Source organism: Eschscholzia californica, unplaced genomic scaffold (genome assembly GCF_041429995.1).
Source record: "Eschscholzia californica isolate CP2 unplaced genomic scaffold, dmEscCali1.0.p SCAF_5, whole genome shotgun sequence".
NCBI lineage: Eukaryota > Viridiplantae > Streptophyta > Magnoliopsida > Ranunculales > Papaveraceae > Eschscholzia > Eschscholzia californica.
The window spans coordinates 44108136-44130913 of NW_028238472.1; the positions used below are offsets into that span (position 1 = coordinate 44108136).

A 22778-nucleotide genomic window follows, 5' to 3' on the forward strand; every position below is an offset into this window, starting at 1 on the left:
ACAATGATCTTAAAGATCGAGAAAAAAGACCCTAAAGGCCGACAAAAAGATCCTAAAGATCGTGAAAAGAGACCCTAAAGGTCGGACAAAATAACTGGAGAAAACTACAAGAAACCACCACCGTCGTCACCGGAAAACCGCCTTCGGCGCCGAAAAAACGCCACCGTCACCGGAAAACCGCCGCCACCATAGAAATCCGCCGACACTGCTAGAAACCATTGTCCCGACGAAGAAGGCAAACCACGAAGTCACCATCTTCTCATTCCATAAGACATACGTCAGACATCACCATTAACACCACCACCACTATTAAACAAATCTCTTTGTTCCACCACCACTCCATCTGTTGATGCTTTGTTTTTTCGAACCCTAGAAGAGAAATAGATAGATACAAGTATGATTGAGGACTTCCAAACATCTATATACAACCATATTAAAACCCTAGTTCCTCACGAACCTCAAACCCTAGTTTTAGATCCACTTCTGTTCTTTTTTCTTTTCTTGAGATCAAACCATCCTTATATCCTTCTTTAAAGCCTATCTGAAAGTGGCATTCTTCTAGATTTAGTGAAGGATCAAATATGAGTTGGATTCAGAGATAGATTTTCCATAATACCCCATTTTCGAGTGAGAGAGAGATCGCTAGTTCCTCGATTTAGGTTTATAGCTCCAGACTAGTAATTAAAGTAAAATTATTATTATTATTTTTTTTTTTGAATAACACCCATATACCAAGTAAAAGGTTCAGACCTTACAGACTCGGGGACTAAACCAAAAATATCAACACAGGTAAACATAAAGGATTTATAAATCCAGGGGTAAAATGGAATAAGCTAAGTTGTGAGCTTCCACGTTGCTCGACCGGTTGCAATAGGTCAAAGCCACCTGCCTCTCCCGAACAGCCTCTCTGATTTTATTTATCTCGTTGATGTATCGCCACGGAGGGTCCAAATCAACGGTCGAGATAAGGGTGATCAAAACCCTAGCATCACCCTCTATAAAGGAGGCTTCTTCTCCCAACTTTGTCGCTAGTTCAATCCCACAAAGCAACCCTTGAATCTCACTGAACATCGGTGATAGAGGTTCAATTAATCTCGATATAGAGCTAATCACCTCCCCCTTCCAATTTCTTGCTACTGCTGCGCAAGAGGCGATATGTTCTCTGTGCGATCCATCAACGTTAATCTTCAGTTTTCCTTGTGGTGGCGGGATCCAGTCATTAACCTGCATGGAAGAGTTAGCAATCGATTGATCAACTATTTTAGACAAATACCTTAATGAATCTTTGATCGTCCACCAACATCTTATCAGATCCGGTTGCTTTTGTTGAAAGTGAAGCTCGTTTCTAGTTTTCCACCACCCCCACCAAAGGTATGTAAGGTTAAACCATTCTTCATCATCTGTTCTATTTGTCTTAAGAATATCTGCTAGGGTCGTTATTGGATCAACTTCAATGTGATGCAGATGATTGAGATCAGCGATGTGGAGTAACTCTCTATATTTCGGACATTCACGAAAAAGGTGCGTAAGTGTTTCCTGTTCTTCCAAACCACATAACTGACACATTTGATCAATCGCATTTATCCTCTTCCCTATGTTGTTAAGAGTAGGTAACCCATCATGGATAAGTTTCCATATAAATATCTATATCTTTGGTTCCATGTTTTTCTACTTTCCAGAAGGACTTCCAAGGGAAGTTAGCAGCCTTATCAGTCATTTGAGGCAGATTTTTAATTTCAGTATAGTATGATTTTGTGTTGAATCTGCCATTATCAGTGGGGCACCAAATCAGTCTATCATGTTGTGTTGTTGTTGTTAGTCGAATGTTCAATATAGCCTCTGATGTGATTGAATCAAAGTGTTTGTCGATTAATTCCATGTTCCACTCATTTTGATATGGTACTATAAGATCAGCAACCCAATAAATATTGGTAGGCAATTCCATGATAATTGTTGGTCTCTTGTTCATTGTAGTTGGTATCCATGGGTCTCATTTAATTTTAACCCTAGACCCATCCCCAATTAACCATAAGACATTGCCATCCATAGTTCCTTCTGTGCTATTTAAGGCCTTCCAGAAATGTGATGCTCCTGTTGTTGTACTTTCATACCAGAAGTTATTTATTATACACGAAATTTAAAAGGATCCGGCGAAAGGAAAACCCTTGGCCGGAGAAGCCACGACGATCTCTGAATTTTCTCAAAAACGGTAATGGGAAAGAGAGAGAAGAGGAGAATATCTTCTCAACTTGTCTCTTTAAGATTTTTAAAGTGATTTTAGAAAAGATTATTTGTGATGCAAAATTCAATATGTGTCTTAAGATGACGTTGATAACATTTAATTCTAAAATATTTTTGTGAGATTCATTTCCACGGCCTCAATTGTTCACTATATATTAAAAGTAGACTACCCATCTAAAAAACGACAGCTAAATAATTAAGGTTATTTTTCAAATAGTCTCAAACTTTGTGACAGGTTTCCTGTCTAGCCCCCTACTTTATCAAAAATATTCGGATGGTCAGATTCTATTATAACACCGTTAATTAGTCACCACCTCTCTCATCTAACTCACCTCCTCTCTCTCCACCTCATCATCTTTACCGTTGAAGGTCGTCGGCCGGCCAATTTTCCGGTCGGCGACCTTCAAACATAAAAAATAATTAAAAACTCTCCTCTCTCTCTCTCTCTCTAAAAAAAATCCTCTCTCTAACCCCTCTCTCCCAAGGGCGGCCTAGGCCCAAAGCAGCCAAAGCGGCACTATCTTGAATAAATAACTCTACAACTAAAATTTAAACAAGGCTCCTGTTATAACTCAGTGGCAGGCGATTAGTTTGTAACGTGAAGGTCAAAGGTTCGAACTCCATCTAAGGCAACATTAAGTAGTTTCATTTTTTACATATACAAAAAGGGCTTCATCTTTTACTTGGCTTTGAGCCTCACAAATGGTTGGGCCGGCCCTGCTCTCTCCCTATATAGGATGAGCCCTTTAGCCGGAGAAACCAGACCTTCACAAAGTTTGAGACTATTTGAAAAATAACCTGGTTTAAAGAACCAGATCGGAATTTGGTTAAAACCAACCAGATTTCGGTTTTGTTGGTTTTAAAACCAGACCGGAATCTGGAAGTTTTCCGACCTGGTTTTAAAACCAACCAGACCGGAATCTGGTTGGTTTTAACCAGATTCCGATCTGGTTTGAAACCGGACCTTCAAGGTCTGGTTTCTCCCACGGAGGGGCTCCTCCCCTTCGCCGGAGTTGTATTGAGGGAGAGAGAGTTTTTTTTAAAAAAAAATTATGTTTGAAGGTCGCCGGGCGGAAAATTGGTCGGTCGGCGACCTTCGTCGGTGAAGATGATGAGATGGCGAGAAGATGAGGTGGCAGAGAGAGACGATGAGTTGGATGAGAGAGAGGTGATGACTAGTTAACGGTGTTATAACGGAATCTGAAAAAGGGGGTCATCTGAGTATTTTTGATAAAGTATGGGGCTAGGCAGGAAACCGGTCACAAAGTTGGGGGCTATTTGGAAAATAACTCAAATAATTAACTTTGTAGAGTGTTGCATCCGTAATATCTTTTGCATAGAGAATTTCAATAGTGTCATCTACAAAATATAATATCAATTGAGATTTTACACATAAAACAATTACTCCCTCCGTCTCATATTGATAGTCCATTATCGATATCCACCTGATTTATTTTCGTTTCGTGTGTTCCCATATTACCCTTATTAAATAAGAATATCAGCATTAATTTTCATTCACTCCACTAAAATCCTCATTAAATAAGAATATTACTAGTATTAAATGTCAGAGATGCCAGAGAAACTACTCTATTTATTACCCAAGTTCAATATTCTTGGATTTGAACTTTCATGAGATCGAACATGGGACCTCCGCATTACGGAGTAGATGCACTTACGAGTTGTTGGCACAGAATCTCAAATATTGTTTTTTTTTTGTCTCAACGTCTTAGAATTAAATGTTGACGCATACTCAATTGGAATTTTGGATAAACTAAAGATCTTGTGAGGAATTCATTCCTATAGGTACTTCATGTTGGATATCTTTAAGCTGTGTTTAACAAAATTTTGCATTGAAAGAACCATCCATTGAATGCTTCCAAACCCTGGTGTCAACAATGTTACCAAGGTTTGGTGGATCACCAATGGTTTGTATAAGTGTCCCCAGCACCTCGGCTTCATAATCATCAGGCGAGAGCGTTAGAGCAAGTAAGGGAAAGCAAGAGCGAGAGCGAGAACAAGAGCGCGAGAGGGTCACAAACATTCGGATCCACATCATTCACAAGTATGCTACCTGAGTTCTGTTCTTACATTATTTAACTTGTCACAATTAAATTTTACATCTAATATATAAATCAAATAACAAATGATGATCTCTCCTCCTTTTTATCTCTCACTGAAGAAGCACACATGAACAAATCAACACCCCTTTTTCTTGCAATCTTATCTCCCAAATGTAGATGACAAATTGACTTCTCTTTCGTCAAACCCCATCTGAAGAGCAACAATAGCAAAGAATGACGAAGAAATATTCATGTCAACTCCCTCCCCGTCTCGCTGTTTCTCTATTAAGAAGTGATAAAAATAATTGAACCCTCTACCTCAAGTATCTATTAGTCCAAGTAGAAGAGAGTGACGATCTTCCGAAGGTTTTTGGCCTCTTGACAGGTTTCCATGAGCAACCTGCTGTCATGGAATGCGAAGCAAATGACTTGTTGTACCCGTGACAGGATGTCCATGTTGCATAGCCTGTTTTTTGACACAAAACAATACACATCTTAATCCGATCCTGAAATTTATATGGGAAAAACAAGGCAAATGTAGAAGAAACGTACTACCAAGTTACCAACACGGATTCAGGTAATAGTTCAACCGATGATGTATAAATTCAGAAGTACTAGGGATATCAAGTTATAGGAGAGGGTTATATTAGGTGGTACAAGCAAAGATCACGGTACAAGTACTAGGATATCAGGTTACTACCAAGTGAAAGGAAACAAAAAACAACTTCAGGAGTTTGCATAAGATTTTTCAAGTTATCAGCAACTCTTATGCTAAATCGACATGAACAAATTGGATAGAGAAACTTAATACCGACCTGCTAGCTTCTATCAAAGGAAGATGATCATTATGTGGTTTCTCTATCACATTTTTCACCTGCAAATCCAGAAAGACAATAAAATTTCATATTCTAAAATATAAAAACTGTATAATGTCGTTTTTTTTATTAGTTTTTCTTCTGTAGCCCTAAATCATATACCAGAGTGTTTTCTTTTCTTCATAACCTTTCTCTTTGTTTTCAGTCAGAAGTTCTGGTTTTGCTTGGTAAATTAGATCAAACCCCAAAAGCTCCATTTGTTTTTCAAATGGTAGCATACCCAAAAGAAGAGAAGGACAGGGAGTTTGGGTGTTGAGGGCTGGAGAAGTGAACAGCTCTAATGGATTAATTTACATTTTTAGCTTCGTCTGTTTGGGTCTTCAGGAAAATACACTCCATCTTTCAAACTTCGTAGGGAAGTCTTTCCCAAAGGGAGAATGCAAAGGCTTAAGACACAAAGGGATATGAAGTGGGGAGATTGAACTTGGTATTAAGTACCTCAAATGCCTCCGGCTCCGACAACTACTTCGATATCAGAGCTAAACCGATACCTTATACTCAGTTAAGAATTCTCACATGGTTTCAGACGTAGAAAAAGTAACAGTAAGACAAACAAGAGCAGATACTGCATACATAAATTTTTTCATAAAAGGAGGCAAATGAGTAGATGCCTTGGAAATCTTACTTTAGAGAGCAACTCCTGGCTTTCAGGAGGTTGCTTCTTCAAACTTTGAGGCAGAATTACTGTTAGCAGCTCTGGTCTCTCTGCTCGTAAAGCACCTCTAATAACTGCTGCATTAGTGCCCGATGCTCCAGATGTAAAAATATGATTCTTCTGCAATAAAGTAACGAAATGAGAAGCCACAAGAACAGGTAGGGTAGCTGTTGGCCCACCAAATATTTTGTGTTAAAACGATCAAACTAAATGGATATTTCTAACATGTCAGATTTCCGTATCAAGCAAGAGAATGAAATATTCTGGAAGGTGAAATAATCCAGATTGGAGAATACTAATTGACAGGGAGAAAAAAAACTGTATGTGAACAAAATGCACGGTGAAACACTTGAGTAGGTAAGAAAAACTTACCGTTATAACCATAGCATAGCTGAGAATCTCAATAAGCTGTTGATGCATGAAACCCATATTTCTTGTCCCAAAGAAGCCAATTGATCTGGGACCCTGCTGTTGAATGGCTAACAACTCCTACACAAAACAGATTCAGTTGTCAAGAAACTAAAGAACAGTAAATGAGCCCCAACAATCAACTTGTATGTGACCTTAAACATGACGGGAGGGGAAAGAAGTTCCAGAGGCGACTTGAAATTTCGTATTGAAGATGGAGTTGAACTTTTAATATTTCATTTATTGAACAAAAGTTAGCGAGTATAGGCATTAAGGATATACCTGTAAATAATCTATATCTGGGGAAGGTTTGAACTCCGATACCATCAGTGACCCAGATCCTTCGACGACAGACTGGAGTTGAGTAGGAACTTTTGTGATAACCTCCTCATCAGATCCGAACATGCTTACCTCCATCTCTCCTTCACTCCTGGCACTACTACTCGTATTCTCATCTCTTCTTGTACATCCACAAAGCCACTATAATACCAGTACATAAACAAAAACACAGTCCCTGGTAGTAAATCATTAGTAAAAACCAACAACACATGATCCATTCTATTACTTATATGACGATAACAAACCTTAACTGAAAAAGTACATATGACATAAACCCGATTTTTCTTTTCTTGAAACAACATGATTACACGAGTACAATAGACAATTCTATATCACATATCAATTGCCTTGAATACATAACAGGGGCGGAATATGCTCATAGCTGCCATGAAACTTCCCTAAAGACACTCATACACCCTAAAGGCGTATAAAGTATAAACTACCCTAATAATATAGAAGCAATAAAACTACTACTCAATCTGTTAAAACAAATAAAAGCCCTCGGAATTATAATCATTCTCTTCATTCCTTTTAAGGAGGTCGATAATTCCTCAACCTCAAAGTTCTCTAAATTGATAAGGTCAAAGCAGACTAAGAACCAGCTTGACTCCTTATCCGAAAAAAGTGTTTTAAGAACTATTTTACAGCTAAAAGTTCTCATATCACTTGGAAAACTGTTGTTTTACTAGCAAATTCTACATGATTTTACCTAAAACAACATTGTCTTGGTTTATGGAATTTGAGTTGTTTTCTTACTAATTGATTGCCTCTAGAAACATATCAAAACCAAAATCCCAAGAAGATGATAACCTAATCAGTATACAAACCCCCCAGGAATCCAAATCCTACAATTCTTCTAGGGAAATCCCAAGCCCAATGATTTAAAAAAACTATACAAAATTCTTTGATTTTTCCAAAAAAGAGAGATAAATTTGATATTTAAGACCTACCCAAAGTTACATTCAACTATCAAAGTTAAATCCATAACACCACAGAAAGATCCATAACTTAAAAAATGAAAGAGAGAGAGAGAGAGTACCGAGGGTGTGGAGGAGGAGAGGGTTTTTGATTTCTGATGAGATATCTTTGGTGAAACCCATCTAGTTAGAGAATTAGAATGGATTAGACTTTCAGAGAAGATTTTAGGAGGTTTTGAAAGGGAATCTGAAGAAGAAGAAGAAGAAGAGAAAGTTGCTGCATTTAGAGGTGCCAATAACCTCACTGTACTTATCATCCTTTCTCTCTCTCTCTCTATCTATCTTTTATTGGTAGCCCTTTTCTTCTTCCTTTTCCCTTTTCTGTGTAACTAAAAGTTCTTGAGTAGACGGAGAGTAGAGAGAGAGAGAGATTTGCAGCCCAGAATTTGTGTCTAGAGAGAGAGAGAGAAAGAAGATAATTGTTTAAGAAAGAAATACGTGTGAATGAGAAAGAGCAAAACAAAGGTCTCCCTCTTTGCTCTTGATTTTTTAGAGGCTTTTTAGGTCGACCATAGTTTAAGTTTGATTGGTTAAAGGGCCAAAAAAAACCCTACCACTTCTACTACCACATCACCACTCCAAAGTCTAAAGGACCAAAACCACTACTTCCACCTTATGGGAGAAAAGAAAAAGATGTAGTATGTAAGGGAGTTCAAAACTATCTAGCTCAAGAATCAGACTTATTGTAAGGCGGCCGCTTTAGAGAAACAAAAATTTAGGTGGAAAGAAATTTTCGAACTCTTTGGAAGGCCCAGAACAAAAAAAAAAGATATAGTAAAAAGAAAGCGATGATGATGGTGATGGTGGTGTGAGGGTCTGTTCGAAATTTGGCCCTTACATAGTTCGAAATTTGGGTGGAAAAAAATTTCGAACTCTTTGGAGGTCTGGAACAAAGAATTTGAGACCTTTGAAGGTCCAGAATAAAAAAGATCTAATAAAAAGGTCTTAATGAATAACAGACCCTTAGACCCCACCCACTACTTCTCTTGGTTTGGTTTTCCAGAGGGCTGGAAGAGAGAGAGGAGATAACAAGAAAGCGATGAAGATGGTGGTGTGCAGAGAAAGATCTTTTTTTTTTTTTCTAACAAGTGACCGAAGATGGCAATTCACAGGCGACCTTCGCCAGCCAGGAGAAGAAGTGGTGACGGTGGTTTGTGCGGAAATCAATTTTTCCACACGAAAGTTTTTGTACCCAAATGCAGCTGTCTTTCCAAATTCCTGAAAAAAAAATTTCATCAAACCTATGGAAATCTTCAGCTTTAGGCACCAAAATTATGAAATTTTGTCCATAACTGAGCTTTCTTAACTTAAAGTTAAACTAAGCTAAGTTCAGATAACAACATCAATGTCAAGGAGATAGTAATCCCCTGTTCACACAAACAACACCTTGCTTTCATTCTTTTTTTTGTAAGTACTTAGTTTTGTTCACACACTGAAACACCCAAAAAGTTCGGAAGGGGTGGTTAATAAGACTTAGTAGTTAAAAAGAGAGTAGTAGGGACTTGGTAGTTAAAAAGAGAGTAGTTGGATCGTCACATTCCGGTGAGACTTGTTCCACCAAGACTTGTTCTACTTAGTGCATATATGTAGCTTGGTGGTACTGATACCCGTTACTGTAATAGGTTCCATGGTTGGGAGAGAGGCCGTAAGTTGCAGAACCAAGGAGAGATGAAGGATGGCTGTTCCCTGAAGGTGCCTGGTAGAAATAGTGCCTGTTGTCATACTTGTAAGCTGGATACCTCTCGGGTAGTGGTGCTGGTGTCGGGTAGAAGCTTTTGTCAGGGAGGTTAGATGAGATATGTGGACCATAACTACCACCATTAGCACGGGGCCTCTTCGGTTGAGGCTTTGCAGCTTCCCCTACTCTCTTTTTATCAGCTTTGGCCTTCTCAAGTTGGATAACACGTTTTTGGAGAGGCTCAACTGGGTATTGCTTCTCCAGTTTGTGTTCTTCAATACACTTCACCACAGCTTTAAGCGCAATTAGTTCCCGCTCATTAACCTCATTCTGTAACACAACAAGTTCAGTTTGATAATTTCAGTAAAATATTACTTTAAACAGCAGCATAAGTAGGTATTTCCACCAACATGTGTACAATAGTTCCGAGTGGCAGGCAGGCCTGGTAGGAAGGAAACATAGGTCAATGGCTCTCATAAGTGAGAGAAAAAATAAAAGAAAATGGACGTTGAGAACATATACGGCCCAAAAAAGCCTTGGACAATAACATAACAGATGCCCACTACTACGGTTTAGTGGTTGGACACTCACTCCATAATCCGAAGGTCCCGGGTTCGATTCTCATAGGAAGTGAAAATTCGTGAGTTATAGATCTTGGGGTATATTTAATAGGGTCAGGCCCCCTCACAACATACCGTTCCAAAAAAAAAATAACATAACAAACAAGTTTAATTTAGTGGCATAAGTAAAACAGTAAATTGAGTGTTCAACTTCAAAATGGCGAAGCTTATCTCGAACTTTGAAGCAGCAGTATTGGCAGATGTGCAAGAATGAAAATTATTAAGAAATAATTGCAGCAGAACATAAATCTAGAAAAACCAAGAAAGGACCTGAGCTGAAGGAGGTGTATTTCCAGATTTTGTTGGTGAAGAAGCTTTCCTTGCTTCTTTCAGTAAGTAGGATTTAAGCAAAGGTACAGGTGAAAATTGCTCCGTGAGTTCAAATGCATAAGCCATGTTAACAGCATCTATATTTCTTCCACTATTGACCATTACCTCAATGACACCTGAAAAATTGAAGGAACATACTGTAATATTTTTCAAATGAATGAAATACTGATATCCACTCAGTTTTGACATTATGTGCTATATATATATATATATATATATATATATATATATATAATCCTCTCTAACTAGTCAAAGCCATGGATGTAGATGTAGATCCGTTGGACTTATGCAACAAGGACACTCTATTCTAATGATTTCTTTAGGTCGCATTGATGTAGATGCAGATCCATTGGACTTATGCAACAAGGACACTCTATTTTTATGATTTTTTACATCGCATTGAACTCACAACTCACGAGCACTTGCACATCATAAGATGAGATTTTGTTATCTTGTGCTAAGACAAGAAAGTGCCATCTTAGGTTAATGCTTGCGTGTACTTTATGACCGACAATGTGTGATCTAAAAGTGAAAAACGACAAGTGATGTTACAAGATTAGTAACTAAGACAAGAAAATATGGTTATCAACTTATTAACATGTTAGCTAGATTGAGAATCCCTTCTTTCACTAATTTGACATTATCTAGGGTACGTATCCAAGGTTTCAAAGACATCACTCAACAATCCGATTTTGGGATGTTGAATAGGTACTCTTATTTATTATTTAGTTAGTACTTCGTCCAGATGATCAATAAGGTAAACTGATATACTTATTTATCCATCAAACACAACCGGAGAAACGCATTTCTAGAATAAAAAGAACATGTTCAAGAATTTAACTAGTAAAAAACAGGCAGACCTGGCATTTTGTCTGATAAACCAAGTGATCGGCAAAGATCTGCAGTTTGACGGCGACGAGAAACAGTTGGTATTAGCTTCAATATATCTTCCTGATCAAAGTCAGAGGCAATATCAAAAGTGGCCAGAAGTTGTAGAAAAGCATGAGCCTCCAAGGAGTTTCCACTGCTTGCATCACCATCAAGATCATCCAACTTTGGCTTCCATTCAACAGCAATAGCCTTTGCTTGCTCCTTGATATCATCCGTTATAATGTCAGAAAAGGAAATGTGTTCAGTGTCTGATAACAATTGGGCAAGGCACTCCATCAGCATGATACAAGTTCTGCGGAGACCTAACAAATTTGAGTCCCTCTTCCCATCCAAGGATGTTGGTTCTACAAGGTAGAAATTCTCCAAAGAATCCAAAACCAAGCGAGCTGGGTCAGCTAAGGTTGCTAATGCAAGTGGAATGTTCTCTCGAATCGCAGGCAGATTTTTGCGGTTGTCTGAAATGAATTTGTGTAGCCCCTTCGAGTCCATTTGTTCACATAGTTTCGTCAACTGTGGACAACCATCCATGTTCTCATTTTCCGGTATCTTTTTCACTTGTTCTGAATCAACAACAATATCCTTAGTATCAGGTGGTTTCTCTTCCACAGGCTCCTCGGACGAACAAGTGACCTCAATGTTAACAGAAATAGGTTGGGTAGGTGATGTTTTGTATTTCTTGATAGTATCCCCAATGGCAGAGAGAGCAGCATCTCTCTTCTGCTGAAGCCTCTCCAGCGACGCGTGTTCCTTGGCCATAACAGCAGCTTCCCGACTCACCAACATTTCTTGGGTCTCAGATGCCTTATTCTCATACTCCTTTTCTTGACCTTCCAACTCATCAAATCTTCTCTTTAAAGACCTCTCAAGCCCATGAAAGTGTGCCTCAAGTTCCTTCCATTTCAAGTTCAAGGACACAGCTCGGTAATTTTCAAGCTCGGCAAATGCTTCCTGAAGCTGTTGTATCTTCGACGTTGCAGAGTCTATAAGTGTCGCAACTGATTGAGCATCTGCCATTTTATCGAATATCTAACAACAAAGAAAAACTACCCGAAAAACTGAATCAATAATCAAGGTACAATTATTACGCGATCAAATATTCACGATAAGCATAACAAAATTCCAAATTAGGGCATACATTATTACGTAACATAATCAAAATGAATTTTACATCGAGGTCTTAAAGACCCCATGCCAACTAAATAACCTAAAATCAAGTAAAATGACATGAACTAACTAACATGAAATTACTGGTTAAACTAACACTTCAGAACTAAGTTCAGAATCTGAAATGAAATAAATACCCAAAAATGGTAATTCGATCTACTAGTTAATAAACAAAATTCAGAGATCAAAAAGCGGTTAAGATCACAAAATTAACTGTTTATCTGAATCAAAAGAACAAGTTAAGGAAGTGAAAAAACAAAAAAGCTCTCAAACTACTTGAATATTTGATTAATTAGGTTTTATCTCAAAGAGATACTTTTTATGCCCTAGAACTAGTTTTTTAGCTCAAATTTAGTAAAGAAACAAAAATAGTACAGAATTAGAAAGAATATTACGAGAGACAGAGAGAGGGGTTACCGTTATTCTAGGAATCTGGTGGCGAAGAAGGCGGCGAAGGTTGCGGGGGCGGTGGCGGGGAAGTGAGAGAGTGGGTGGGTAATTAAATCCAACACCCGACGAGAACGTGATGGAAAGAAAGGAGGAACCTTGTTTTTGGGACTTCTTCCGATTTTCTACTTCCCCCCTCCCACCCAAAGGTAAAGTTCCTCCATAATTAGCTTTTGGTCAAATTCTTGTTTGGTCCCCTAGCTTATGACTACTAGTTCTTTTGGCCCCTTGGTTTATCTACATGCAAGTTTGCTTCTCTATCTTAACTTTTTCTTTTTCTCCAAATACTGGATTACATGAGTATTATACACCAAATGACGTAGATTCTTAAGCGATTATAACCGCTATGAACTACTCAAAGAGAGTCATAAAAAAACCTTAAAAGTTCTCAGACTAATTTATTTTTAGGGTTATTTCTCTAATTGCCCCCAATTTTGTGACCAGCTTCCCGCCCGACCCCCTACTTTACCAGAAATACCCATATGACCCCCTTCCGTTATAACACCGTCACTCTCTCTCCTCCATCATGTTTTCTCTCTCTACCAACTCACGCCACATCATTTGTTACGCCACCTCATCACCTTCTCCGGCAGAGGTCGTCGGCCGGCCAAAATTCCGGTCGGCGACCTTCAAACTAAAAAAAATTCTCTCTTCCTATCTCTCTAGAAATTTTTTTTTCCTCACCCTCTCTCTCAAACTCCGGCGAAGGGATTTCCTTTCGCTAGATCTGCTCATGAACAAACCTAGCTCCGACAAAGGGAAACCCCTTCGCCGGAGTTTTAGAGAGAGAGAGGGTGAGGAAAAAAAAATTAATATTTGAAGGTCACCGGCCGGCGACCTCTGCCGGAGAAGGTGATGAGGTGGCGTAACAGATGATGTGGCGTGAGTTGGCAGAGAGAAAAAACGTGATGGAGGAGAGAGAGTGACGGTGTTATAACGGAAGGGAGCCATATGGGTATTTCTCGTAAAGTAGGGGGCCAGACGGGGAGCTGGTCACAAAGTTGGGGGCCATTAGAGAAATAACCCTTATTTTTATTTATAGTCTTAACAACAAATAATTGATGAGTTCAACAAAAAAAAAAAAAAAACAAATAATTGATGAATTTCCATCTCGACCGAGTATGGAATTCGTGATCTCTGGATCGTTGGAGTGAATGCACCTTCCACTAGAGCAGACTCTGTGTGCACTTCTCCTTTTGATGTTTTCATCCAATGTTTTCATCCAATCCACAATGACAATGTTTTATTTTATTTTTTTAGGAAGTGAAAATATGTTGATAAACCTTTTTGTTACTATTCTATTGATGTCTATTAAATATTCGGTGTTAACTAAGTGTTGGCACTATTCAACAAAAAAAAAAAACTAAAGTGTTGGCACAACCTACCTATCCCTAGACATATACATGTAGTAGTTTTAAATCTGAAAACTAGTTTTTGGGTAGAAAATCTAATGTTACACATATGTATTAAGACTCGGGGAGACCTAAAGCAGAGGTAAGGTAGCGCCCTTACACACTAATAGAAGAAATAAAACAAACCTCGTAAAATATTTATCAAGAGGACCTTGAGATTTTGTTGCTATCTCTAGGGGTGGAAATCGGTCCGAGTCGGGCCGGTCGGGTTCAGGTTATTCATTGGGTCGGGCCGGCCGGGCTTTGAAACTCTCTGTCCAGTCGGACTTTCGGGTTTAATCGGAATCGGGCGGGTTATTTAAAAAATCCTAGTGTCCAAAACCCGTCCAAGTCCGTCAAACTTTTCGGGTTTCTCGGGTATCGGGCGGTCGAGAATCGGATTTTCACCAGTTTCAAAATATCTCGGTCGAAATCACCAAAATATTTCTATTCCGATGGTATCGAAATTTCTATCGAAACTAAAATTTAATTAAATTTCTCTTAACAATATTGTGTCAATGGTATTCCTCACTTGGACAACAATATATGTATATATATCTATATTATACACTTCAAATACTTTAAAAATTTATCTATATATGTTATACATGCATACATACAAGCAAGCATACATATAATGTGCATAGGTACTATCATATAAATGGATGACATTATTAAGCGGGTTATGTCGGGTAAAGATTATCGGGCGGGTTCGGGCGGGATGTCGGGTAGCACTTCAAAACCCTTACCCGACCCGTATCGGGCTAAACCCGCCTTCAGATTTCGGGTACCCACGGGCTCTAACGGACTCGGGTACCCGCGACGGGTTTCGGGTTTGTGGACTTTTTTCCCAGCCCTAACTATCTCTCATTTTTTTTTTCTATTTTACCATGCCATGACGTGAGCTTCATTGCAATATTAAAAAACATCAAAGTCTTAATCCGAAAAAACTAACTACAAAACACATTAATCAAATAGTTTTTTATAAAATTAACACTATAGCGATATACTGTAATAAAAAAGAATTTAAACTAAAAAACTTAGTATACTATAGTTGCTATTTAACTCATTTGTTGCACAAAAATTACAAAAGGAATATTCAAAGACATGGTTGATGGAGTCCCACAGGTGTGACCGCGTTGTCTCACTCAACTTGCACCATTCTTTTTGCAGTAAATGATAATAGAACTTTTTTTTTTGTTGAAAATGATAATAGAACTTTTTTTTTGTTGAAAATGATAATAGAACTTAATCTTTTAAGTTATATTTTGGTTCAAATAGCTAAAATCCCAAAGTAAAATCGTAACGACAAAGAAAATAATCAAGGAGAGAAGAAAATGAGGAGAGACAAAATAGAAAATCGTAATCGTCACAAAGTCGTCCAGTGAATTTTGTTCATGTTGGATCCGGATAATATGATAGAATGAGGAAAAAAATGTAAAAATAAATTCTAACACAATAATATTAATAGGCCATGGCCGAAAAGTCCATTTGCGGCTCCAAAGGACTATACATCGGTGCACCAAAGTTAATCGATCATAATCATAACTATGCAGGAGTAATTTTTAACGATTTTTCACACAGGATTTTTTTTTCAGTTTTTCGATTTTTTTTTGTAGGCGCGTTTAGTAAAGAGGCGCTTCGAGCAGAAAGAGGAAGCGCCTGTAAAACTCCCCAACTGGATTTGGAAATTATGGGGAGTTAGGAAGTGGAGTTGTGGAAGTCGTGGGGAGTTGGAAAGTAGAGAAAATAGAGTTTTGTCTTGTTTTCTCACCCCTTTTGCAGTTACAAAAACAACCGTTTAACCCCCTTAAAAATGAATAATGAGTTCTCAAGGAGCAGCTCCCTCCCTCTCTCCCCCAAATCCCACCACCCCAATGACTCTAATGGCAACCATCATCTACTCATTCCTCTTCTCTCTCCTCTTCATCTTCCCCTTCCTCCCATCATCATCCACTGCATATCTTCTCATCAATGTTGCAGACTTTGGAGCCACCGCTGGCGATGGAAACACCGACTCCTCCCCCTCATTCATTCGAGCATGGATCAAAGCATGTACCTCCAACTTACCTACAACAATTTACATCCCGACGAAGAGATATTTTGTTCGTCCTGTTATATTTCAAGGACCCTGTACAAGTTCAAATATCACATTTCATTTGGACGGAATTCTAGTTGCTCCTGATGATTATGTAGACATGGGTTCTAACGAAAATTGGTTTACCTTTACTGGTGTTAATGGGTTATCGATCGTAGGAGGAGGGTATCTCGACGGCCAGGGTGCTCGTTTATGGTCTTGCAAGGGAACCTCCTCACGAAAATGTCCACCCGGAGCGACGGTATTTGATTTCTCCTTTCTCTGCAAAAATATAATATACAAGAAATAGAATGTTATTTGTTAGTATTTTCGGGTAACATCATACTAAGTTTGTTATTCTGAAATCTTTTTGCAGTCGCTTGCAGTTTATGGTTCTAAAGATGTACTGATACGTAACATAACATTGATAGATGCAAAACTGTATCACATTGTCATTCATTCCTGCAAAAACGTCAAGATTGAAGGGGTTAGAATTTACGCTCCGGAAAACAGTCCAAATACTGATGGTATACATGTCCAAAATGCAGTAAATGTTCGAGTTCTGAAAACAGGTATTCAAACAGGGGATGATTGCATCTCGATTGGCCCCGGAACCAAAAATTTGCATATTAACCGTGTCATGTGTGGACCTGGGCATGGAATAAGGTGACAATTCTGAATTTTATCTCAATAACAAAGACTATTGTATATACTCGCTTTATAAATCTCATCTCATATACGTCTATTTGACAGTATTGGAAGTTTGGGAAAGGGATTAGAAGAAGATGGAGTTCTGAATGTGACAGTAAAAAATGCAGTTTTTACCGGGACTACAAATGGGTTAAGGATAAAATCATGGGGAAGACCAAGTAATGGGTTTGTGAAAGGTGTTGTTTTCAAGCAAGTTGTGATGAAAAACGTCGAAAATCCAATCGTTATAGATCAGAATTACTGCCCTTGGTATGAAGGTTGCCCTGATCAGGTACACTCCGAACCCGACCTTTTTACATCCTAAAGTAACTCTAATACAAATATCAACAATAACAATCATAATATATCTTGCAGAATTCAGGCATAAAAATAAGTCATGTAACATATTCAAACATAAAAGGAACATCAGCATCTCAAGTAGCAATGAAGTTTGATTGCAGTGCGACTTCTCCTTGCAGAGGTATCGGATTGAAAGATATACAACTTACTTACCAGAGACAGCCTGCTCAATCCTTCTGCCGTAATATACATGGAATCGCTCGAGGAGTAATCACACCCCCTAGCTGTTTATAAAAAATGACAACTTATTTGTACTCACCACTTAAGTGTAATACGTCTACAACACAAAGGATCACGTTGTTTACGACAGGTGGCGCGCTTTTCATTCACTTTTAGTGTTTCCCTCCAAACAACATTTCTATTTACTATAATACACTAGTATTTCTTATCCAAAAAGTGACATCTTTGAAAGATGTTTTCTTATCTCCCTTGTAATTTAAGTCGAGCATACCACAGTTAGAGTAAGCATTGTTTGTACTTCATAGTATTGTTTCTCCATTTTGTCAATCAAAGGAAGAATTATGAACTTGGGAAATTTATCCTTAACTTGATTAGACATACCTGCAACTTAATCCTATTTCAAATTATATTGGGATCATTATGACTTTTCTCGACTTAGTGACTTACCCGAAATTTAGCGTGCCATATGATTAGGCTATACGAGTGAGTGATATCAAGACGGTTATGAACTTAACTGCATTGAGGGTGACAGATCTGGTTAATTTGGTAACAGTGTGTAGGAGAAATGACGAGAAAGCTAAACGAATAATAAGCTCATACTGACATTATATATATTCTCAAATTTCAAGATATAATAGACAACATACACCTTTGACACATTACATTCGTCATCGACTCATAAAAGATACAACAATAAACTCATGACTGATTCTAAATCTAGTTGGGGATGCGTAATACGGAGAAGAAGCTAGGTACCTCTTGCAACCTTCGAGTGGGAGAATTGTAATCAGAGTTGGTACAGATTCTTTTACTTCTTGTAGGAGTCCGGAGGCCAAGTACCCTTTTTCCCATGCTTCTCATTTCTTTTGCATATTACCCTGGCTTGAGCTATTAGGCCGACCAAAATTAGCTGTTACCCGAGGGAAGTAACCGCCACTAGAACGATACATATTTTTTTAAAGAGCATACATCCTCTTATGTTCGTTGTTCAGAATTTCAGAATCAGAAACCACAGAAACAGAGAATGAACGGGAGTGACTTGCAGAAGCTCTCCTTATCGTACTCGACTCCTCCATTCTATGCATGATCACACAATAACACATTGAACCAAGAGTTGTTAACATTATGACACTACCGATCACAGTCACAGAGATGGCCAACCCTCTGCCACTCCTGCCTACTACTATATATGAAAGAGATATGAAGGCAACTGATATGAAGAGGCATGCCAACCACATGAGCTTATTGATCACAAACATAAGTTGTTCTTTTGCCTTCTGTTCAATCACAACTACGGATGTCTGAACCACAACCACAGCCAAGGAGATGAATAGAGCTAGAGAATCGAACACAAAGAATACGAGAAAAGCTGGATTTGGTGCAATATTAGCTTGTCCAAGTGACACGTTGGCAGCCTTAGGATTCTCAGCATATTGGCCAGGTACAGTGAAGATTGCAGCAAAAGCAACAGTAGCAATAAGGACAGCAACGACAGTCGCAGAGTTTATAGCGTTATTCAGACCGCTGATGTGCAGCTTCTTGAGCCTCGTCTGGATTTTCCGTACCCTCGCTCCCGTCTGACGGGTATGTTGAAGTTGGGACTCAACATCGTGCTTTATGTCACTAACAGTCTGTTTTAGTTGCTTTGCGGGATTCGGAGGGTTTGCAGAATCCTTTGCAGTGACAGCACCGACTTCTTTTAGAATTGCTGCAAGCTCAGGATTTCCAGATTTTTCTGCAATATCAAGTGGACACTGACCGTCTTTGCTAACAGCATTTATATTAATACCTTCAACTGATAGAAGGCCTCGGATTACCTGAATTTACAGAACGGGATGAGATTAGAAGATAGCCAAAGGAGTCAAAATCGAAAAATAGGTCAATATAGTTTATACTTTATATTCATCAATTCTCCTCTTAATTGGTATGAAACTAGATAAGCGAAGTAGATGCGCCACATTTTTTTGTTCCTTACTAAACCTTGTGAAGTACTATAACAAAACTTTGACTTACTGAGCAGGAAACTAGTACATCAATCCAAAAACCAATTCATCAATCACCGACTTACTGTAATCACTAACAAAACCTCCGACAACCCATGTAAACATCATTAATGACCTTTCAATGGTTTCTTTGGATGCGTAATTTAGTTTTTTTAAACCACTCAATCTTTAGATCTTGGTCAATTAGTCTATGTGTGGTTGTCAATCTTTAAACAAGTTTTTAAAACTAAGGTGATTCTGTCAGTATTTCTATCAATACAAAACTAGAAGTAAATCTAAAATGTTTACTTCAAGCATATTTTGGACAGTTTCACAATTGTATTGATGTATACTAATCTAAAGGAAAGCCTCTCTCTTGCCACTTTCTGGATCAATGGTTTGAACAATATCCTGATAAGAGACCAAACTTTAACTAAGATTTCTCGTGATTTTATAGTTCACGACTCATCAAAGAGACCAATCTGTTTAGTGGACAAGAGTATGTTCCTAGTGAAGCAGAAAGAAAGAAGACACGCAACTATTTAACGGAAGAATTGGAAATCAGTAAAAATAAAATGTGAAGACACTAAGAGAGGTGCCCACCAGAGTCCGGCCCTTCCTTGTAGCAATATGCAGTGCTGTATTTCCCTTGTTATCTTCGACGTTAATAAGTGTCTTGTCAGGTTTAAGCAATTCAAGAACAATCTCCACATTATGGCCTTTTACTGCCATGTGAAGTGCTGTCTGGCCTTTGTTATCTTTCCTAAAAGCCACACCCGGATCCTTGCTTAATACAGATTTTACCACTTCCAAGTGTCCCTTCCTTGCCGCGGAGTGGAGGATAGTCTTACCATTGCTTCGAGCTATCTTAGCAAGGTCTACGTTTGTTTCTAGGAGGAGATTGACAACATCGATGTGACCGAGAATCGCAGCTGTATGTAATGCAGTAGAATTGGATGAATCTGTCGTAAATGCCAAATCAGGAAAGGAACGCAAAAGCTCCTTCAGCACATCTATAAAACCATAAGAGATAGACACTGTATAAGAGAATAAAGTTTGCCTTTTTATGACACAAGCCTACAAATACGGTAATTTTTCAGGATCTCAAAGAAAAAGAAAAAAATTGTCAAATGCTTAGTAATTGTAATGCCCCACCTAATTGAATTTATATACATCGTCTCAAATTCTCAATCCTTTCTAAAACTTTTAACACATGCGAGAGTTAGTGGCAACTTAGTGATAAAATTAGATGGGTATGAGAGTTCGAACTTTTGAAACAATTGCTGACACCCTCAAAATAATTTGGAATCTTGTGATGTTTTATGTGGATAATCTAGACAAGTAAGGAGACATTTTCACGAAGGGGGAAAAAAACAGTCCTTGAACTATACCCATGTATGCGCCTACAAGCCAGTGTAAACACGATACTTTAGTTTACTCATCCAGAAACCCAACTCCTGGCTCCGCTCATGGTTTCCGTGAAATATTCGAGGGCAGGATAGTTTTACATTGAAAGCTTTATACTTGTCAAGATAACACTAGAACACATCACTGCAGTGTGAACTTTTTCTAAACACTGCCTAATCAGCGATACCCAAAACAATCATGTAGAAACGAATTAAATTGAATTAGTATAGATAAGAAATCGGATCAGATAGGTTACCAAGATGACCCTGCTTGGCTGCAACATGAAATGAATCAAAACCGTTGTTGGCGGGGATTGAAGCAGTTTGGGAGTCCATATGCTTCAATAATTCACTAACAATGGGGGTATTACCGTACTCGGCTGCCACATATAATGCTGTCTCACCATCCTTGTTCTGTGTTGATATCAAATTTTTGATATTATTACTACCACAACCTTGTAGGATTTCTTTAACCCGTAGTAAGTTTCCTGCCCGACAAGATGAATGAAGAGGCGTATCACCTCTCTTTCCGGGAGACTCCTTGCTCTTTCTCTTATCTCGAAAACTCACTTGCTTCTCCATGGATATTTTAAAGCTTTTTTGTTTCTCAATTGATCCACGAAAACTCTGTTGTTTCTCCATTACCCCTCGAAAACTCTGTTGTTTCTCCATCACCCCATGGAAACTCTTCTGTTTCTCCATTCGTACGCGAAAGCTCTTCTGCTTCTCCATCTCCACCACCTACCTCTAGACAAAATTTTCTTCTACTTAGATTCTATTTCACCTGATAATCCCACAATCAACTAATACTTATTCCTAGGTTTCAAAAGCACTGAACTTTTTTTTTCTCTAGATATAAACATCATCACTTCTTCCCTATTTCAGTACATTGAATATCAAAAGCTCAAACCCTAAATTTTTAACAAATCACTATTTTGGAGTTCAAACAAATAAATACCCTTTTTCTTATTTCTAATCTCAATCTAGAAAACCCAATTTTATGGAAAAAAAGAAGAAGATAACTTTTCACCAGTAATCAGTGGAAAATCCACACCACAAAAACTCCAATAAAATCTACAAAAAAAAAAGGAAACAACAACTTTATGAAACCACCCAGACCACTGAATCAGGTAATTCAAAGACACCCAGAAGTTGAAATCAATAGAAGAATATGAATATTCAAGAAACCCATGTTTAGATAAAGATCAAGAGAGACTTTCCCCACTTTTTCTAATTCAACTAACCTTTTTCTCTCTCTCTAGAAATTGGTCCAAACTCTTCAACGCGCAAATGATAAAAAAAGTTTCTTCCCACTATAGTTTGAGAAGAGTAGATTCCTCTTCTCTTTTAAGTCAGTGTTGTGGTTTTGTTTGTTTAGAAAGGGGAAAGAGATAAAATCAGTGGCGGCCATTACCACCACCATTAGAATTCAACTAAAAAACACAGGTGGTGGGGCTCACACTATAACAACAAGGCAATCAGAGAACAAAATACACGCAACTCAAGCTGCAATATTTGTTTGTTAATGGACACCCTTCCAATTATTTATACTATTATCAGACATTTAGAATATCAATAAATAATAACAACATTATTAGAAAGAATCAATTAAGACTTGTGGCAATAGACAAACACATTTGGTTGATAATCCAGTGTGTGATCTGTGTTGGAACACAGATAGTTCTATCAAATGCTTTTGGAGATGGATTTGAAGATAAGCTATAAGCTCGGAAAGTATAATCCGAGCCATTTAAGATGTACTTGGGAGGCGTAATCATAACTATTCAAGAGGATTCGAAAATATATCTTCTTTTTGAGAAATCGACTACGATCTACGTTTTCTTTTTTGCAACTTAACAAGTCGAGCACCCTCAAATAGTTTGCAAACTTAACCGTCGAGTCTTGTTGGCGGTCCCATTCTGATGTTCAAGACTTCACGATTCAACTCGTCTTTTGGCTGTCTATAAGTCCAACCATAACTTCGTCTACCTGGAGGTCTAAAGCCCA

General features: G+C 38.2%; 4 protein-coding genes and 1 long non-coding RNA gene across 8 annotated transcripts; 1 reads left to right on the forward strand and 4 right to left on the reverse strand.

Moving 5' to 3' along the window:
- Positions 1 to 4271: 4271 nt before the first annotated feature.
- On the reverse strand, positions 4272 to 8636 carry LOC147539527 (uncharacterized). 2 transcript variants are annotated; one of them, XM_086639619.1, is made up of 7 exons: positions 7618 to 8636; positions 6522 to 6719; positions 6204 to 6320; positions 5802 to 5951; positions 5117 to 5175; positions 4620 to 4767; positions 4272 to 4512 (listed from the first exon to the last, which is right to left on the reverse strand). In XM_086639619.1, the coding sequence occupies exons 1-6, from the start codon at positions 7810 to 7812 to the stop codon at positions 4632 to 4634; spliced, it is 855 nt and encodes a 284-aa protein (XP_086495745.1). In that variant the 5' UTR covers positions 7813 to 8636; the 3' UTR covers positions 4272 to 4512; positions 4620 to 4631. The 2 variants fall into 2 exon arrangements, with proteins under 2 accessions (XP_086495745.1, XP_086495744.1); XM_086639618.1 differs by having other exon boundaries at positions 4272 to 4767.
- LOC147539528 (FRIGIDA-like protein) lies at positions 8610 to 12891 on the reverse strand. 3 transcript variants are annotated; one of them, XM_086639615.1, is made up of 4 exons: positions 12656 to 12891; positions 11044 to 12129; positions 10124 to 10299; positions 8610 to 9563 (listed from the first exon to the last, which is right to left on the reverse strand). In XM_086639615.1, exons 2-4 carry the CDS (start codon positions 12086 to 12088, stop codon positions 9129 to 9131), a joined length of 1656 nt encoding a protein of 551 aa, XP_086495741.1. In that variant the 5' UTR covers positions 12089 to 12129; positions 12656 to 12891; the 3' UTR covers positions 8610 to 9128. The 3 variants fall into 3 exon arrangements, with proteins under 3 accessions (XP_086495741.1, XP_086495742.1, XP_086495743.1); XM_086639616.1 differs by having other exon boundaries at positions 11044 to 12117; positions 12656 to 12864; XM_086639617.1 differs by having other exon boundaries at positions 9004 to 9563; positions 11044 to 12100; positions 12656 to 12858.
- Positions 12892 to 15514: 2623 nt separating this feature from the next.
- On the reverse strand, positions 15515 to 17897 carry LOC147539529 (uncharacterized). Its single transcript, XR_015224912.1, has 4 exons — positions 17831 to 17897; positions 17357 to 17427; positions 16301 to 16615; positions 15515 to 16207 (listed from the first exon to the last, which is right to left on the reverse strand). It is a non-coding gene; the product is annotated as an uncharacterized LOC147539529 (long non-coding RNA).
- Positions 15900 to 17729, forward strand: LOC147539530 (polygalacturonase-like). Its single transcript, XM_086639174.1, has 5 exons — positions 15900 to 16415; positions 16530 to 16819; positions 16907 to 17135; positions 17219 to 17469; positions 17645 to 17729. The coding sequence occupies exons 1-4, from the start codon at positions 15900 to 15902 to the stop codon at positions 17435 to 17437; spliced, it is 1254 nt and encodes a 417-aa protein (XP_086495300.1). The 3' UTR covers positions 17438 to 17469; positions 17645 to 17729.
- Positions 17898 to 17961: 64 nt separating the features above from the next.
- On the reverse strand, positions 17962 to 22306 carry LOC147539531 (ankyrin repeat-containing protein At5g02620-like). Its single transcript, XM_086639173.1, has 4 exons — positions 22016 to 22306; positions 21029 to 21845; positions 19969 to 20378; positions 17962 to 19200 (listed from the first exon to the last, which is right to left on the reverse strand). The coding sequence occupies exons 2-4, from the start codon at positions 21501 to 21503 to the stop codon at positions 18340 to 18342; spliced, it is 1746 nt and encodes a 581-aa protein (XP_086495299.1). The 5' UTR covers positions 21504 to 21845; positions 22016 to 22306; the 3' UTR covers positions 17962 to 18339.
- Between the last annotated feature and the right edge of the window lie 472 nt (positions 22307 to 22778).